General features: G+C 42.8%; 1 protein-coding gene across 1 annotated transcript in view; it reads right to left on the bottom strand.

Moving 5' to 3' along the window:
- BCKDHA (branched chain keto acid dehydrogenase E1 subunit alpha) overlaps positions 1-18,348 on the bottom strand; it is a 521,678-nt gene that overhangs the window by 170,684 nt on the left and 332,646 nt on the right. Inside the window, exon 4 of the mRNA XM_044062764.1 lies at positions 1,282-1,390. Coding sequence (XP_043918699.1) covers positions 1,282-1,390 — 109 coding nt within the window. The remainder of the gene's footprint in view (positions 1-1,281; positions 1,391-18,348) is intronic.

The following is an 18,348-nucleotide window of genomic DNA, read 5'->3' as shown; positions in this document are numbered from 1 at the left end:
GATCCTATAAAATCTAAATTTTGAGTTGGCTGTGAGCGAGACTTATTGTAATTTATGGTTATCCCTAGATGACAGCAAATCATTTCTTGCCCTTATTAACAGATGCCTGGTCGGGGCAGCAATGAGCCAGTTGTCTAGCTTTGGAAACCCCTGGAATTCCTTCAGTCTCAATTGGGCTGCTACTACTGCCATACATTTGGTGAACACCCTACGGGCTGGGGTGAGGCCAATGAATGAATTTCTGCATCAATGATCCTCATAACAAATATTAAAAGCAGTACAAAATACATTAGAAAATTAGGTTCTTCACCCAAAAACATCAGTTAAATTTAAATTATTAAAAGCTACTCGTATAGCAATAACCCACGCCTGGGTGTGGGTAATGCGGATTTGTATGAGTGTGGTCTCCGAGGGCAAAGCCCCGACCAAACAAAGACAACCGTGGGTAAAACCCGCATTACCCACACCCAGAAGTGGGTTATTGCTATTATACTATGACATTATTTAAGAAAAGAAATAATTACTTTTCTTAAATAATGGCATTGTATAATGCCTCTTTGCTGCCCTTCCACAGCTGTCTGGTATCCGGCAGTTCTGATGTACTGCATGCCTCGCAGTACATCAGAGTTGTGGCCAAAAGCAACAGAGAAAGCAAGATCTCCGTTGCTTTTACTGTTTATGTTAAATGGGTTTAACATTGAGACAGTTTAAAATAAGCAACGGAGATGTCTGTTGCTTATTTTAAAGCTGTCTCGCTATGTTAAACCCACTTAACATAGCAAGACAGGTTTAAAAAAAAAGCAACGGAGAAAGCAAGATCTCCGTTGCTTTTTACACACTATGTCGCTATGTTAAAGGAGTTTAACATAGCGAGACAGCTTTAAAAAAAGCAACGGAGATCTCCGTTGCTTTTTTTAAACCTGTGTCGTTATGTTAAACTCTTAAAACACTGTCTCACTATGTTAAAAAAGAGACTTGTACTAATGGAAAAAGTCCGGGCGACCGGACCTTTTTCCATTAGTATAAGTCGATTTACAACGTGCAAGCTGGCCAATCAGCGTGCACGTTTTGGAATATTAATGGGGGGTCATGGTATAATACACAATCACATACATTGTTATTACTTGTTAAGATAAGTGAAGCACATTTGTAGTGAAAAACTACAGTAATTACACTGCATTTAACAAGTGGAAGTGTGTGTGTGTGTGTGTGTGTGTGTGTGTGTATGTGCGAGATTTTTCACACAAACGTACATAAAAATCTGTGCACTAATATTATTACCTGCTTCTCTGTACTGTCCGAACACTAGATCTGATGGTTCAAGTGCTGCTGCACTACCCAAGTGCGTTCCTTCCTCTCCATAGTTTGTCATATAAAATGAAATTCTGCCCTATTACACATAAATAAAAAAGTGTTAGAAAAATTTATTTATCATAAAGAATTACGTTAAAGCACTACGGGTATCACCAGGATGTAAATCACAAAGACTTGTCCTCATTCTGGCTTGCTTTCTACAGTTCTGGTGAGTATATCATCTGGTAGCATGATTCGGTCACAGACTCTAAAGAAATGTTCCCAGAACACACCCATTGAATGAGCACAATTTAGAACAATACTGTTCAGGACAGACCTGATAAAGGACATCATGAACTCTGACATGGCATCCAACTTGTAATTGCTGGAATTGGTGTACAAGTCAAACCAGCAAACACATTCCTAAAACAATCATTTTAATCCTCCCCTGTTAGTAAAATAAACATTAGGAGCTGCCAAGAATCTTCATGTCTTGTTGTAATAAAAAAAAAGAAGAAGATAGGTCAGCTACATGCAGAATTTACATGTTTTCCTGCTCTTTTTACCTCAGGCAAATTAAATCAACTGCTGCTGGCCTTTCTAGAAGAAACTTGTATTGAGAGCAGTGGAAATATGTAAGAAGATCCACAGTGTACAAAGGATGCTCAGTCAGGATAGATTTTGCTGGAAAGAAACCTGATGCCAAAGATGCTTGCTCAGATTATGGAAACGTTATTTTATGGATAAAGGATGATGAAATAGCCTTAAAGGAAACACATCTTTGTGAAAAGGAGAAACGTCATAACACAGAGTGCAAAAAACTCAGAAATTTAGAAATAAGTATTCAGTGAAAGGAACTTTGAGCTTTTCTTGCAGAGTCCCCTCTAAAAATGAGCACTGACCCCAAGGCTAGCCTGGTCAACAAAATGGAAAAATAAAAATTAACTTCAGTGCTGCCCAAAATGGCAGTCCAAGAATTGTGTATGTATGTATGTATATATATATGTGTGTTTGTTTTGGGGGCAAACGATGGTGAGACGATATGGTGAGTTCTTTCAACAAAAAGTTTACAACTTACGTGGGACTGAGGAATGTGTGCAGGTCTAAGATGAAATACACCCCTCAAGACGTTCTTAAGCATCCCACTGGCAGCTAAATAATGTCCGTTCTATGAATTATGAAAACTGGAAATGAAAGACAAATTAATACTGATGTTGGAGCAAATGAAAGGAAAACATCACTGGGAAAGTTAAAGGAAAACTGTCTTGGAACTCAAAAAACTTTTTTTTACCGTAAAGTTATTTTCTGAACTATAGTATTTGAATGCATTAAAATAACCCTAGGTGCTTAAGTTCATAGGCAAGTACTAGGCTATTGGTCCTATGGCCTATACAAACCTAGCCCAACAAGTTCCCTGCCTTTTGCCATGCAAGAAAATTATTTTCCTGTGCCCCTGTAGAGCAGAGCTACAGCAGTGATTCCAGGGGTGAATTTCTTATTACCCATCCAATTGTCAAGATTTCTCTTAAAGAGGGCTAATAAGGAGCTTTGCTTGACATGAATAGACAGCCTACTCCAGAGCAGGGGAAGTCTCTGGGACAGGAATCTATCCCTCCAGCATGTTCTGTTTATTGTAGTGACAAGGGTTAGGTCCCTGGAGCATGTGGCTCAGAGAGATTTGGATTTCTTTAAGTGCAGCATGTCCATCAGGTCTGGGTTAGACATGGCTTTGTACGTTAGGCAGAGGTCGCCTCGGATTAGGTGATGTGCGATGGAGTAGAGCTGGAGTTTTTTTGAGATGGTTGGCGTATGGCATCTGTTTGAGGCCAGTAATCCTCTTATTGAGGTATTTCTGTGACCTTTCCAGCTGTTGCAGATGTCTTGCAGGGTACATGCCAAACGGGGAGTTGTACTCTATGATGGTCTAATAAGGAATGAGTAGAGAGGAACGATGACATCTCATTTTCTGGAGGAGTACCCCTTTGTGATGAGGTGTGCCAAGGATTTCATGACTATTGTGGCAACGTGATTATCAAAGGAGAGACTACTATCCACCTGTGTCCCAAGGTCTCTTATCACACTTTCAGTGTTTAGTAGGCTACCGCCTCTGTGGTAGTTCATGGGTACGGTATTTTTCCCAAAGGGGATGACAATGCACTTCTTGGCATTGAGCTTTAGGCCATGACTTTGACACTAAGCATCAGTCTCAGTGAGGCCTCTTTGTAGAATGTCCACATCCTTAGGTGAATCGATTATGGCTCCTAGTTTGCAGTAGTCTGCGAATTTCGTTAAGCAGTAGTCTGCGAATTTCGTTAGCCAGAGACCAGCTGCATTTTCTTGGACTTCAGAGAAGTAGCAACCAAACAGGAGAGGACCCAGGATCGAACCCTGTGGTACTCCGCTTGTCACTGGTCTGAAGTCTGATTTGGAGTCTGCTACTTTCACTGTGTGGGTTCGGTCAGTGAGCCAGTTGGCCACACTTCTTGTGACATTGAGATTTATGCCTAGTCTAGTGAGTTTATCTATTATACCAGAGTGGGGGACGGTGTCAAAAGCCTTGGCAAGGTCAAGATAGGCAGTGTGCTTCTTATAAAATTTTAAGTTTTTCCACAAAATGGCAGACATGGAGCCCGATATATTAACGGGATCTTGTTTTAGTGCGTTCTTGTTTTCTCCCCAGTATCATTTTCATGTCCCCCTTATAACAGTCATGCTAGACACAAGGAAATGATAATGTTTTCTTAAGCCATTAAGGCAGAAAGGCAACAGTGCAAGTCAGAGGGATTGTACACATCTTCTGTAGCAGGAGTGTTGGCATTTTATTCCTGAATGACCATCATATATATTTATCTCAGAGCCTGTTACAAGCCATTCCGAACAACTTTACAGCTGTAGTCAAAGAAAGTAGCTAAATTCTAAGCTTTTTTAAGGAACAGTGCAGCAAGTCCTCAGTTATGAACACTAACAGACCCACCCCCCACATTCTTCCGGAGGTGTCAAAGCTAGCACTGCAGTCCAAGAGCTGTTAACACTTTGCTGTCTTCAGTATTAGCAAGTTTTTTTTTGTTGTTAATGTGAATGTTGGAGAAATTTATTTATTTATTTTACATTTGTTGACCGGGCTAGTCTAACTGGATACATGTCCATTTTCAGTAGAGGCCCGGGGAGAAAAGCTCCAACATACATACAATATGGAATGTTTAAACAGTCAGAGCTTAAGACAGCTGTTGTTAATAAACAGCTGTTGTTAATAAAAATACAATACTCATAGCGAGCATAACACAAGCAGTAAAAGGTAATGTACAAAAGATGTAACTATATACATACATACATACAAACATTTAAATTGCAATAACCTGGTCATTTGGTTCTTTAAGGATAAGTCTGTAAGGGTGAAGAGTATTCACCCTTAATGTGCTAATGTCCTTGCTATATTTGCTCAAAGGTATTTTATTTTACAAGCAAAGTATAAATAAAAAAATACAACTACCACACAAATACTTTCATACATTATACTTCTGTTGGATTGCTACCCCCTTGATTTATACTGCAGCATACTAACCACTTCATCAAAACCATAATAATAGAGCATGACATCAGTAGTTTAGGGTGCAAGTTTAACACTTTCTATAAAGCTGTTGCAGTTACTGAAAATGCCAGTTATAAAGCAGATCACTATACAAAATATGTAGTCAGATATTAGGGTTGCCATCTTTTTAGATACCCAAAGTGGGACACTCTTACTGAAACTTGAGATTATGCAGGCTAAAAGTACAGTTTTGTACCTACCATAAATGTTGATGTTTGAGTGCTAATACAGCTGCAGTCATAACAGATGGGTTCTCCTGCCGTCAGGCGGGTCCTCGGTCGGCCGAATTCCAAAGTCTAGGTCCGGTGTCGGTTGTCGTCGCTTCTTCCCTGACGTCAGTGCAGGGTATAAAGGAACCAGCCAACGCCATTTTCTTCAGTTTTTCTTGCCCCAGATGTCAGGTGCCCCCAGAAGGAAGGCAATACATAAATTTGTGTAATAAAGCTGTGCAATATAATCAAAATACAGTAGTTGCAAGCAAATACACCATAAATGAATACCCCAATCAGGTTGTATTCCTATAGGCCTGTCCCAAGAGGGGAAGGAGGGAGGGAAACCTGGACTGCAGCTGTATTAGCACTCGAACATCTACATTTATGTTAGGTACAAAACTGTACTATGTTCATCGTGCATACAGCTGCAGTCATAACAGATGGGTAGAATCCCAAAGCTAAGAAAGGGGTGGTAGGCACTAGGTGGAACTAGGAGGAGCCAGGATGCCCTGCAAGACTGCAGTGGCAAAGCCTGCTCTAGTTTTGGAGTATAATGGTAGGTGGTAGTGCTTGGAGAAGGTATGCACAGAACTCCAAGTGGCTGCTTTCAAAATATCTTTGGTAGGAACTCCTCTGAGGAAAGCTGCAGAGGTAGCTGTGGCCCTTGTGGAGTGAGATCTGATGCCTGTAGGTACAATTTTGCCATGAAAAGAATAGCAAAAGCGTATGCAGTGGGCTATCCCATTTTGAGATTGTGTCCTATGCTGTAGGAGCTCAAGGAAAGCCAATTTCGAAACAGACAAAGAGCCGTTCTGATTTTCTGAAAGGCTTTGTTCTGTCCAGATAATAACGGAGTTGTCTGTGAATATCCAAGGAATGTAGTAATCTCTCCCCTTTGTTTTGAGGATTAGGATAAAAAGTAGGTAAATGTATGGCCTGATTTAAAGCTACCTTGGATACCACTTTAGGCATAAAGGACGGGTTGGTTCGTAAGGAAACTCTGTCCTGATGGAAGATGATAAAAGGCTGCACGGCCATGAGAGCTTGTAGTTTTGAAACTCTACAAGCTGAGGTAATAGCCAGAAGGAAAGCTGTTTTCCAGGACAAATATTGCAAATCTGATGAGGCAGCTGGCTCAAAGGGAGGCAAGGTCAGTTTTTCCAGAATGAAATTGAGATCCCAAGCAGGTATTGGTTGTTTCCTTGGTGGTCTTAGATTCTTAGCCCCTCTGAGGAACTGTCTTAAGAGAGGGTGAGAGAATAAGGGTGGATCAGTGTTGTATTCTGCAGAAATGGCTGAGGCATGGATTTTGATGGAGGAGAATGAAAGTCCACTGCTTAGCAGCTCAGCTAGATACTGTAGTATTTGAGGTAAATTCAGTTTTCCAGGATCCTGGCCCTTTTTCTCATTCTTTTCTAGCTTTTCTAGCCGACGGCCTTCTGGCCTCCAAAATGACATCCTGCACCTCCTTGGAGAGTAGGGTCTGTTGTGATGCTAAGGAATCTTCCATGCGGCTAGATTGAGTGTTTTAGCTGGCTGTGAAGAGTTTTGAAGCTGTGCTGAGTCAGAAGAAGAGGCATTAGAGGCAGGGTCCATGGTGGGGAATGCGTCAGGCTCCTCAGGAGTGGGTACCAGTGTTGTCTTGGCCAGTCCGGAGCAATGAGAATCATCTTTGGTCTGTCTGCTCTGGTTTTCAATAGAACTTTGGGCAGCAGAGGAAGAGGTGGGAAGGCATAAACTGTCATTGATGTCCAACTGAAAGAGAGCGCCCACTCTCCAGGCCTTTGGATGGAAAATCCTTGAGCAGAATTTTGTCAATTGGTGATTTTGTGGGAGGCAAAGAGATCTATGTCTGGCCTTCCCCATGCTTGGATTATTTCTGTAAAACTTTTGGATGCAACTTCCATTCATGTGGATCTGTCATATTTCTGCTTAGGTTGTCTGCCAGCGTGTTTTCCTTGCCTGGCAAGTACTGTGCTTGTAGTTCGATTTGTAAGTCCATGGCCATGTTCCAAAGTGACATGGCCAGTCTGCATAGGGGGTATGAATGTGTTCCTCCCTGTTTGTTTATGTACCACATAACTGTGGTGTTGTCCGTTCTTATCAATAGTTGACCTGGTTGCAGAAGGTCCTTGAAAGCTATAATAGCATTTATTACTGCTAGCATTTCCTTTTGATTGATGTGAAGGTGCTTTTCTTTTTGGGACCATTTGCCCTGAATGCACTGATCTGTCATGTGTGCCCCCCAGGCGTAGTCCGAAGCGTCTGTTGTGATGACTTGATTTGCTTGAGGCTTGCTGAATGGAAGACCTGTGTTTGTTTGGCATGCTTGAGCCCACCACAGAAATTCCTTTTGTAGACATGGAATTAATGGTATTATTGTTTCCAAACTGTGGCTGTGTTGAGACCATATGTTTTTCAGGTACCATTGAAATTTCCTCATATGCAGCTTTGCACATGGGATTAGTAAGATGCAAGATGCCATGAATCCCAGAGCCTGCAGGATTTTCCTTGCAGTCAGCCTGGTGCAATTTGCTAGTGCTCTGAAGTATTGAGTTAGTTGCCCCTGCTTCTCTGGCATGAGGTAGGCCATCTGGGTGTTTGTGTCCAAGTTGGCACCCAGGAAAATTATCTTCTGAGAGGGTATTAGCCTTGATTTCTTTGTGTTGACTGTGTATCCCAGAGAGTTCAACAACATTATTACATAAGCCAGATGTTTCAGAAGAATGTGCTTGCTGTCCGCTTGGATCAGGCAGTCGTCCAAATAGGGGTATATTTGTATCCCTTGAAGTCTGCAGTAGGCAATTACTGATGCCAGGCATTTCGTGAATACTCTGGGCAGTAGATAAGCCAAAGGGCAATGCAGAGAATTGATAATGGGTTGAACCTGCAAGAAATCTGAGGTATCTTCTGCAATTTTGTCTGATTGGGACATGCAGGTATGCCTCCTTGAGGTCCAATGTTACCAGCCAAGACTCCTTGCCCAGCATGGGAAGAAGTTGCTGTAGAGTGAGCATCTTGAATTTTGGTACTAGTAGAAATGTGTTTAGGATGGATAGGTCCAAAATAGGTCTCCAATCTTTTCCCTTCCTTGGTACCAGGAATAGCCTGGAATAAAAACCTTGACCTTGTTCGTGCGTAGGTACCTCTTGAATAGCTTTCATGTCTATGAGATCTGTAATTTGCCTTTGTGCCTCTGCCCTTTGATTGTGTGGCAGGTTTGGCATGCCTCTCATTTTTGGAAGGGTGTGAAAATGGAATCTGTAGCCTCTGTTTATAATGTCCAGGATCCATTTATCGTTTGTGACAATATGCCAATTTTTTTAAAATAATGCCAGCTTTCCTCCTAAGGGGGCTGCCATTTGAGTCTTGCTTGGCATGCAAAAGGGAAAGTCATTGGGCTTGCTTTCTGAATGATTGCGAGTTATCCTCACCACCTCTTTGTGTAGGAGCTTGCCATTGTCTGCCTCTAAACGATCCTTGGGATTGTCCTCTGCCCCTCGGGCGCCTGTATCTGCCTCTTTGGGGTCTGTCCGTGGCTGGAAAGGACCAATTTTTGGAAGGCCAATTTCTACTGAAATGTGGGGGTTGTACCTGTAGAAAATCTTTCACAGTTTGCATTGATTTAGCCTTTTTCTCCATTTTCCTTAATACCACCTCAGCATTAGCACCAAATAATACTTCCTTTTGAAGAGGGTCATCTAGTAATTTAGCTTTGACATGATCAGGAAAGGTTTGTTCCTTGAGCCAGGCATGTCTACGTATGACTGATCCTGTAACAGCAGCTCTACATGAGGCCTCTAGAGCATTAAAACCACATTGTAAGGTATGCTTACCCACTTGTTCTGCACTATGCATCAAATCCTGCAACTCCAAGTCTGGTTGTTCAGGTTGTGACATTTTACTTTTCAATTGTGATAACAAAAACTGTTGGTATTTTAGCATATGGAACTGACAGTTTAAGGCCCTCATGGTTAAGGTAGTCGAGGTATATACCCTTTTTCCCCACCTTTCTAATGATCTGGAATCTCTCTCGGAAGGTAATGGATTTTTAGCACTGGAGGCCTTAATTCCTTTGGGGCCCTGTGAGATGGTTTCTGGGTCAGCAGCATGGCTTTTGTATAGAAATTGGTGCGAGTCAGGAACCCTGTAGTACCTGTCAGGCTTAACTGGGGCTGGAGGCAGAGAGTCCGGGTTAAGGCAGGCCTCCGAGTAAACATCATCTAGGATGTCCAAGGCAGGAGGTATAGCCAGAGGCCTGTGCTGAGGTAGTAAGAGAAATTCCCTAAGCCTTTTCTTGGAATCTGAATAATCCTGGCCTTCCCAGTGGAAGTGTTCCCTTAAGGTATGCAAAGTTTCCCCAGATGAGTAATCCTCTGGGGGGGATACAGAAGGAATGGACTCCTCCGCATCAGAGTCTTCAAAAGGGGAGTAAGAATGTTCCTGATCAGAGTGCTCTGAAATAATGGAGCCCTGATCAGAGGAGGGGGATTCTTCCTCCACTCTGGGCCTTTGTCCGTGGGGTTGAGAACCCCTGATAAGAGTAATTAAATCCTCAGCCATTTTAAGCATCTGTTTTTTAGGCATGGGGCCTGGAGATGGGCCCTGTGTAGCTTGTCTCTTAGAGTGCATGGCTGCTTTAGACTTAGTGAGCGCCTTGATGGAGAAAGAAGAGGAAGGTCTGAAGACACCTTGAGTGGAGGTAGACCTGTCCACATTTTGAGGTTCAACGCCAAGAGTGGCTTTGGTATCTGTAGTCGGGGTGTGGGCCGAGGAGCCTGCGACTGGCACAGGAGACACCGCCAATGAAGTGTCGCCGGTAGTCAGGGCTGCGAGATGCCTCGCTGAGAACCGGACCATGTAGTCGGCTTTGGCGTGGTGTCGGTAGAGGCTGCGGACCTCGTGTGTCGGTCCTTATCTTTGCGTTTTTTAGACAAAACTGGAGTTGGAGTATCCAACGACATAATATAGTTAAATGTTTTTCCAAAATAATACTGGGCGAACTCCGCCCGACGCTTAATGGTGCGTTTGTTGAATGTAGCACAAAAGCGACAGACCGAGATGTCGTGGTCTGGGCCTAAACAAGGTATACAGAGGGAATGGAAATCCTTATGCGGTATTTGCTTCCCACATGAAATACAATTAACTTTGTCTGACATCGGTCTGAGGCAAGAAAAGTTTCCCCAACAGGGTACTTAGCTTTCAAGAAGACTTCGGTTTCAAAATTTTCGTAATTTCAGGAGCTGGCCGACAGGCACTTGCGAACTGCTTCTGCTTCGGGCACCGCGCGGCAAGAAAGACTGAAGAAAATGGCGTTGGCTGGTTCCTTTATACCCCTGTCGCACTGACGTCAGGGAAGAAGCGACAACCGACGCCGGACCTAGACTTTGGAATTCGGCCGACCGAGGACCCGCCTGACTGCAGGAGAACCCATCTGTTATGACTGCAGCTGTATGTATGCACGATGAACATCCATGCCATTATCAAATGAAAATATTTATTTTCATCTTATTACCAAGATACAGACTCTGATGTGCAATGTTTGTCGTTTACTTAAATGTAGTATCAAAGATTTCTGTGACATTTAGACAAAAGTCAGAAAATATTTTTCTTATAAAATATCAACACATTTACCATTTTTCATGCTCCCTACCATCCCCACATGACAGAACTGCCCAAATCTGCAGAAATTGAGACAAGTAGCAACCCTATCAGTTAGGCGCACTGATACAGTTTCTCCTCCTGTCTTCAAAAAAGGTGGCAAAAAAACATTAATGTCTAAAACAGACAGAGAGCTGTTATCATCACCAACTGCCTGCCTAAGATTGTCAGCAGTACAGACAGGATAAACTACAGACTTCACTGTGCCTATGGTATGCAGGTGGAGAAAAAAAATCCTGTGCAACGTATGTGAGAAGCTTAAAAAAAAACTGTGTGAGCTTTCTCTTTGTTTGATTCAAAAGAAATGAAATGAAAGTTTTATAAAAGTATAAGAAAGTTTCTGGTACCTTCACAATACTGGAACCATATTACAGGGAGAAAATCATTCTAAGGGTTGAGTTAAACTGTAGTAAAAGGTGGATATTTACTTTAAAAAAAAAGGTAGTCTTCCTCCCAGCTTGATATTCTGCACAATTCCACTGAGTCTGAAAGTGCAGTTGTGTAAGTAAACTTACCATAACAGTAGATGTTCAAATAGATCACTGTTGAAGTAGCTTAAACTATACAAGACATATCCTGCCAAGGGCCTGATGACTTCACAGCTTTCAAAGCTTTAAAGGTACATTCTACATGTCCTAACCACTGAAGACTTCAAAAGAGACCGGTATAAGGTCAGTGGTTAGAACACCAAACTCTCAGATCTTTCTTGCCTTAGAACATGGTGAGGCTAGAGGCGTCTGAGGTAGATAAGTGTCAGAAGTAGAAAAAGAAAAGAATGACACAAAGCACCCTAGCATGAATGCCAACAAAAAGAAAGGAGAAGGAGGATGTGTATTTGTACTGTAACAGTGATCTATTTCGATCATCTACTGTTATGAAAAGTTTACTCACAGAACAGTTCTATGTTCATCATTAGATCACTGTTACTGTAGCTTAAGCTATATGGGATGAATACCAGAACTTAAAAGGAAAGGAGGGGGTAAGGAGTACCAGAGATAAAGAACACCCCTTTCAAACGCTTACTGAGTGTACACAATAAATAAGACTTTATATTTATTCAGAGTGAGTACTGGCGTATATGTTTGTACATAGTTGCTTCTGCTGCTTAATTTGGGGTGGTTTATACTGTTTAGCCTGAGGTAAGGTAGAAGGGGAGGGGATCCACTAGAAGACAAGCAGAGATGTCCAAAAGGTGAATCTTGATAGAAGAGTAAGCAAGGGCAGAGGAAATAACTCATTCTAATACTGCAGAACCACATGTATCTGAGCCTTAAAAAGGATCTTCGTTTTCAGTTTGGTAAAAGCTAGAAAATCTTTTCCACTTAGTGAAATATGATCTCTAGTAGCAGGTCTCTTTGCCTATTGTAATACGTGCTGCGAATCCCCGGAAAAAAAAAGTGCCTATCATCCAGGCAGTGATTTGAAGAAATTGAAGACTGGGGATATATGAAACAACTCCTGTTCTGTGTAACTGAGCCCATCCTGTGAAGAAGGGAGAAAGTACAGTCATGTAAATAAACTTACCATAAGAGTACATGTTTGAATAGATCACTACTGCAGTAGCCTAAAGCTATAGGTGATATATCCTGCCAGGATCAGACCAGCTGGCCAGCTTTCAAAGCTTTAGGATACCCTCCAAATGCCAGAGACCTGTAGGATAGATCAGTTGCTAGGGCAGGAGAACTTCAGAGCTTTCTTTCCTCAAAAGAGGGAGGCTAGAACCCTGACAGGAAGATATGTGCTAAGAAAAAAGGAAAGCACATAAATCCACACCCTAGCAAAAAGCTGAAGTGGGGGTGAAGAGAGGGTGTGCCACCTGCGGTAGTGATCTATTTAAATATCTAACATCATGGCACGTTTACTGGCACAACTCTACTATTATCATCATTATACCACTGTTGCAGTAGCCTACATTACATGTTACAAACAGTGATGCTTACAAAGTAAGGGGGAGAAAGAAGGATCAGAGTCAGGAGCCCCTGGAGAACAGTCCTAGCAACATCTGCCTTGGACTTAGAAAAGGAATCCAGTTTACAGAGCTTGTTAAAGTTATGAACAGATGACCAAGCTGCTGCCTATAGTACACTTCCAGAGTCCACTTTCTTCCAAAATGCCACAGACATAGCCGTAGCCCTGGTAGAGTGGGCCCTCACTTTGCCAGAAGTGTCATGTTATGGTGAGAATAACAAAACGCATTAATATGGGATTACCATTTAGAAATTGCTTCGACAGTGATTTCCTGTGAAGTTTAAAAAAAAAATGGGACAAACACTTGATAAGCAATCATGAAGGTTTTTGTCCTGTCAGTGTAGTATCCGAGTTGCCTGTGGACATCCAGAAAGTGTAAAATTCTCTCTCCCTTATTTTTAGGGTTCTGGAAAGAAAATAGGGAAATGAACAGCCTGAGTCAATGTAAACTCTAAAACCACTTTAGGCATAAAAGAAGCATTTGTTCTCATCTATCCTATCTTTTGTGAAAAAAATGAGAGTATGACTCACTACAACAGCTTGTAACTCAAACTCTTCTTGCAGAAGTCTGAGCATCAAGTAACACTGTTTTATTTATTTACTTAATTTAATTATTTACATTTGTTAATCGGGAGAGTCCGACTGGACACAGGTCTGTTTTCAGTGGAGGCCCGGGGAGAAAAGCTCCAGATTAAGTATTATTTGCATTATACAGTTAAAAAAACATAGCATTTAAATATAGACCATAAATGTAGATGTTAGAGTATATTTACTGTTACAGTCATAACATTTGGGTTATCTGCTTGCAGTAGCCCTTAGTCGGCCTAATTACCAAAGTCTTGGATCCTGCGTCAGTTGCTGTCGCATCTTCCATGACGTCAGGTAGTCAGGGATATAAAGCATGCAGCCAACACCATTACATCAGTTTTTCTTGCCCCAGATGTCAGATGCCCCCATAATGGGAAGCAATTATATACAAGATTACATCTCCAATAAAAAAGCAAATACACCAAAAAGCTTTAAGCATAGTAAATAAGAATAGAGGTATAGTCAATAGACGTCAGGGGGCTGGAGGGAGGGTAACCAGGACTGCAATAGTGAATACACTCGAACATCTACATTTATAGTAAGTGTACACAACTGCACTATGTTCTTCATGTTTCACTGTTGCGGTCATCACATTTGGGTAGATTCCCAAAGCTAAGGATGGGAGGAGGTAATTAGATAGCATTATGACCAGCTATAAGGCCCTGCAAGACTGCAGTGGCAAAACCAGCTCTGGATTTAGAAAAAATTGGCAAGTGGTAATGCTTGGTGAAGTTATGTACAGAACTCCAGGTAGCAGCTTCTAGGATGTCCCTGGTAGGGACACCTCTGAGAAAGGCTGTAGAGGTAGATGTAGCCGTGGTTAAATGTGGTCTAATCCCCTGTAGGGTAGGTTTTCCATGGTGCTTATAGAAGAAATGAATGCAGTGGCCTATCCACTTAGAAATGGTTTGCTTTGAAATGGCCTTCCCCTCTGTCCCTGCAGCAAATGCAACCAGCAGCTGTTCAGATTTCCTGAGAGGTTTAGTCCTGTCCAAGTAAAATGTCCAATGAGTGCAGTAGTCGTTCCCCTTTGTTCTGTGGATTAGAAAAGAAGGTTGGCAAATGAATGGGCTGATTAAGGGCCACACTGGATACCACCTTGGGCATGAAAGAGGGATTGGTCCTGAGGGACACCCTGTCTGCATGAAAGATGATGAAAGGCTCCACTGCCATGAGGGCCTGTAATTCAGAAACTCTTCTTGCTGAAGCGATGGCTAGAAGGAAGGCTGTTTTCCAAGAAAGGAATTTCAACTCTGCATTTGCAGCTGACTCAAAGGGAGGTAGAGAGAGTTTTTCCAATACAAAGTTGAGGTCCCAGGGTGGAGTAGGGGCTCTCCTGGGCAGTCTTAGGTTTTTGGACCCTCTGAGGAACTGCTTCAACAGTGGATGAGAGAAGATGAGTGGTTCTGTATTGTAATGAGCTGAAATGGCTGAGGCATGAATTTTGATGGAGGAAAAGGAAAGGCCCTTGTGAAGCATGTCAGTTAAGTATTGAAGAATCTGAGGTAAATTGGGCACTGTTGTGCCCATCCCCCCCCCCCCCGAGTCTGGCTCCAGGAACAGTATATTTTCCATTTTTCAGCATAAGATTTTCTAGTACTAGGCCTCCTTGCCTCCAGAAGGACACCCATCACTTGTTTACTGAGGGATGGTAATGGAGAGATCAGGTAATTAGCCAGGCTACCAGGTTCAAGGTTTGTGGGTGCAGAATCTGGCCCTCCTGCTGGGACAGCAGGGTAGGGGTCTGAGGCAGGTGCCATGGTGCCAGCAGTGATACACTGCGCAAGAGAGGGTACCAGTGTTGGTGTGGCCAGTCTGGTGCAATCAGTATTGTCCTTGGTTTGTCCTGTTTGATCTTTAGTAGCACCTTGGAGAGGAGAGACAGAGGGGGAAAGGCATAAACTGATAGGTTTTTCCAGGTGAAGAATGGGGCATCCACTTTCCAAGCTTGTTTGGAGTCCTTATGCAGAACTTGTCCAACTGGTAGTTCTGGGGGGAGGCAAACATGTCTATCTCTGGGCTCCCCCATTTGTTTCCCAACACGTTTAATATTTTTGGTTCCAGTTTCCACTCGTGTGGATCCATGAGATTTCTGCTTAGGTCTTCTGCCAGTGTATTTAGCTTTCCTGGCAGGAATTGAGCCTGTAGGTGCACTTGGTAGCTCAAGGCTGTGTTCCACAGAGCCATGGCTAGTCTGTAGAGAGGGTATGAGTGGGTTCCTCCCTGCTTGTTTATGTACCACATAACAGTGGTATTGTCCGTCTTTACCAATAATTATCCTGGAAGAATGTGGTCTTTGAAGGCTGTCAGAGCATTCTGTACAGCTAACATTTCTTTTTGATTGATATGCAGGTGCATTTGACTTGGGTTCCATTTGCCCTGAATGCACTTCCATGCCAAGTGAGCCCCCCATGCACAGTCTGATGCATCTGTTGTTAGGGTTTGGGCGGCAGGGAGTAGAGTGAATGGCAGTCCCTTGTTTTGGTGGCAGGCCTCTGCCCACCAAAGGAACTCTATCTGTAGACGAGGTATGATAAAAATCATTGATTCTAGAGCCTGAGAATGTTGACACCATAGGCTTTTTAGATACCATTGTAATTTCCTCATATGCAGTCTTGCATACGGAATTAGTAGAATGCAGGAGGCCATAAACCCCAGGGCTTGCAGTATTTTCCTTGCAGATAGCTGGGTCTTTGTGGCCAGTAGCTTGAAGTAGGCTGTCAAATGAACTTGTTTCTCTGGCGTGAGGTAGGCCATCTGGGAAGTTGTATTCAAGCTTGCTCCCAAGAATACAATTTGCTGGCAGGGTAGAAGATGTGATTTCTTTTTGTTTATGGTATACCCCCGAGAAGTTAGCAGTTTCTTTATGAATACCAGATGATTCAATAGTATGTCCTGGCTTTCTGCCTGAATTAGACAATCGTCCAGGAATGGGTATATTTGAATATTTCTTTGCCTGCAAAAAGCAATGACTGAGGCTAGGCACTTTGTGAATACCCTGGGCGCAGTAGATAAGCCAAAGGGCAGTGCAGAGAACTGATAGTGCATGTAGCCTGCTTTGAAGCGTGGGTATCTTCTGCAAAATTCCCTTATTGGGATGTGCAGGTAGGTTTTCTTTAAATGCACTCTTACCAACCAGGCCTCTTTACCTAGCATAGGAAGCAGCTGATGAAGAGTTAGTATCTTGAATTTTGGGATTACCAAAAATGTGTTTAGGATAGTTAGGTCCAGGATAGGACCCCGGGAATTGTCTTTTCTGGGTACCAGAAAAAGTCTTGAGTAGAAACCTTGTCCCCATTTGCATATCTTTGGGAAACAATATTTAAAACCCATTTGTCCTGGGTAATGAGTTCCCAATTTTTTACCTGCAGGGCAATTTTGCCCCTAAAGGAACAGTCAGTTGAGCAGGGCTTGGAAGGTTTAAAGTTAAGTCATTGAGACAGTTTACCAAAGGGGGGAGTCTTACTACTTCCTGCTTTGGAAGTGGGAGCCCCCCACTGCTTAGTCCTGCGAGTCCCTTGGGACTGCAGCCTGGGTGATCTGCTGGTTCTGGGTTTGGACTGAGAAGGCCTGGAAGAGACAGGAAAGGACCAATTCTTAGAGGGCCAATGCGTACTAAATCTGGGAGGCTGTACTTGCAGGAAATCTTTAACAGTTTGCACAGATTTAGCTTTTTCCTCCATCTTTTTAAGTACTTCCCCTGCTTTGTTGCCAAACAGGCGGTCTTGGTTTAAGGGAGCATCCAGCAATTTAGCTTTAACATGATCTGGCAAAGATTGCTTCTTAATTCAAGCATGCCTTCTAAGTACAGACCCAGTGACAGCAGCCCTGCAAGATCCCTCTAATGAATCAAAACCACACTGCAAAGTATGTTTTCCAACTTGTTCAGCAGAATGCATTAAATCCTGTAAATCTTTACTTTCTGCACAATCAGGAATCAACATTATTTTCTGTTTAAGCAATCCAATAATATGCTGCTGATAATTTAACATATGAAACTGGCAGTTTAAGGCCCTAATGGCCAAGGTTGCAAAAGTGTATACCTTCGTACCCCATCTATCCAGTGCCCTAGAATCTCTATCAGAGGGGTAAGATTTTTGGCAGTAGTAGCCTTAATGCCTTTGGGTCCTTGTGAAATGGTCCCAGGATCCACAGTAGGATTTTTAAAAAGGAACTTGAGAGTCAGGAACCCTGTAATACCTATCAGGTTTTCTGGGAGCAGGAGGTAAAGAGTCAGGGGCCAGGCTAGATTCCGAGAAGACATCATCAACAATGTCCAGTACAGGAGGTATAGCTAAAGGCCCGTGTTGGGGCAGGAGTAAGAAATCCCAAATGTTCCCTAAGAGTATGCAAGGTTTCACCAAAAGAGAAATCCTCTGGAGGGGAAGCAGAGGGAATGGAGTCCTCTGCATCAGAATCCTCATAGGTAGATAAGGGTAAATCCTGGTCATCAGTGGAAACAGAAATTTCCGAGTCCTGATCAGAAGATTCAGAAGGAAAATCAGTCCTAGGTCTCTTAGAGGGGGAAGGGTGGCTTCCCCTGAATAGAGTAATAAGGTCTTCAGCCATTCTTATCATTTGCTTTTTAGGCATAGGGGCCTGACATTGCAGTCTGGGCATTGGTTTTCTAGGCATGGATTGAGTTTTAGGCCTTGAAGAAGAAGATGGCATAGGTTTAATATGCAAGTCAGTAGGCCTGAATACATCCTCAGAAGCCGGTGCCTGCACAGAAGCTCCGGACCCATCCAAGGTAGAGATATCCGCAGGTTCCACAGTCGAGGAAGCATCTCGTGGCATACCGGACTCCGAATGGGTCTCAGTAGAGGCCTGAAAATCTGAAGCAGTGGGTATCAGGGGCTGCAAAAGTGCCTCAATGAGTACCGGCGAACTGGTGACTAGCTCAGGAGAAGCGTCGTCGGCAGCTTTGGACCTATGCGGTCTGTCTCTGTCTTTATCGGAGTAGTCAGGTGGCTTACCGAAGCAATTTCTGGATAAATTTAAAAAAAAGAAATTTAAAAAACCAAATTATTTAAAAGA

Source organism: Protopterus annectens, chromosome 1.part0 (assembly GCF_019279795.1).
Source record: "Protopterus annectens isolate FY-2018-M chromosome 1.part0, PAN1.0, whole genome shotgun sequence".
Lineage (NCBI taxonomy): Eukaryota > Metazoa > Chordata > Ceratodontiformes > Protopteridae > Protopterus > Protopterus annectens.
The sequence above is the reverse complement of the archived record's forward strand: the minus strand, read 5'-3'. Positions and strand labels throughout refer to the sequence as shown.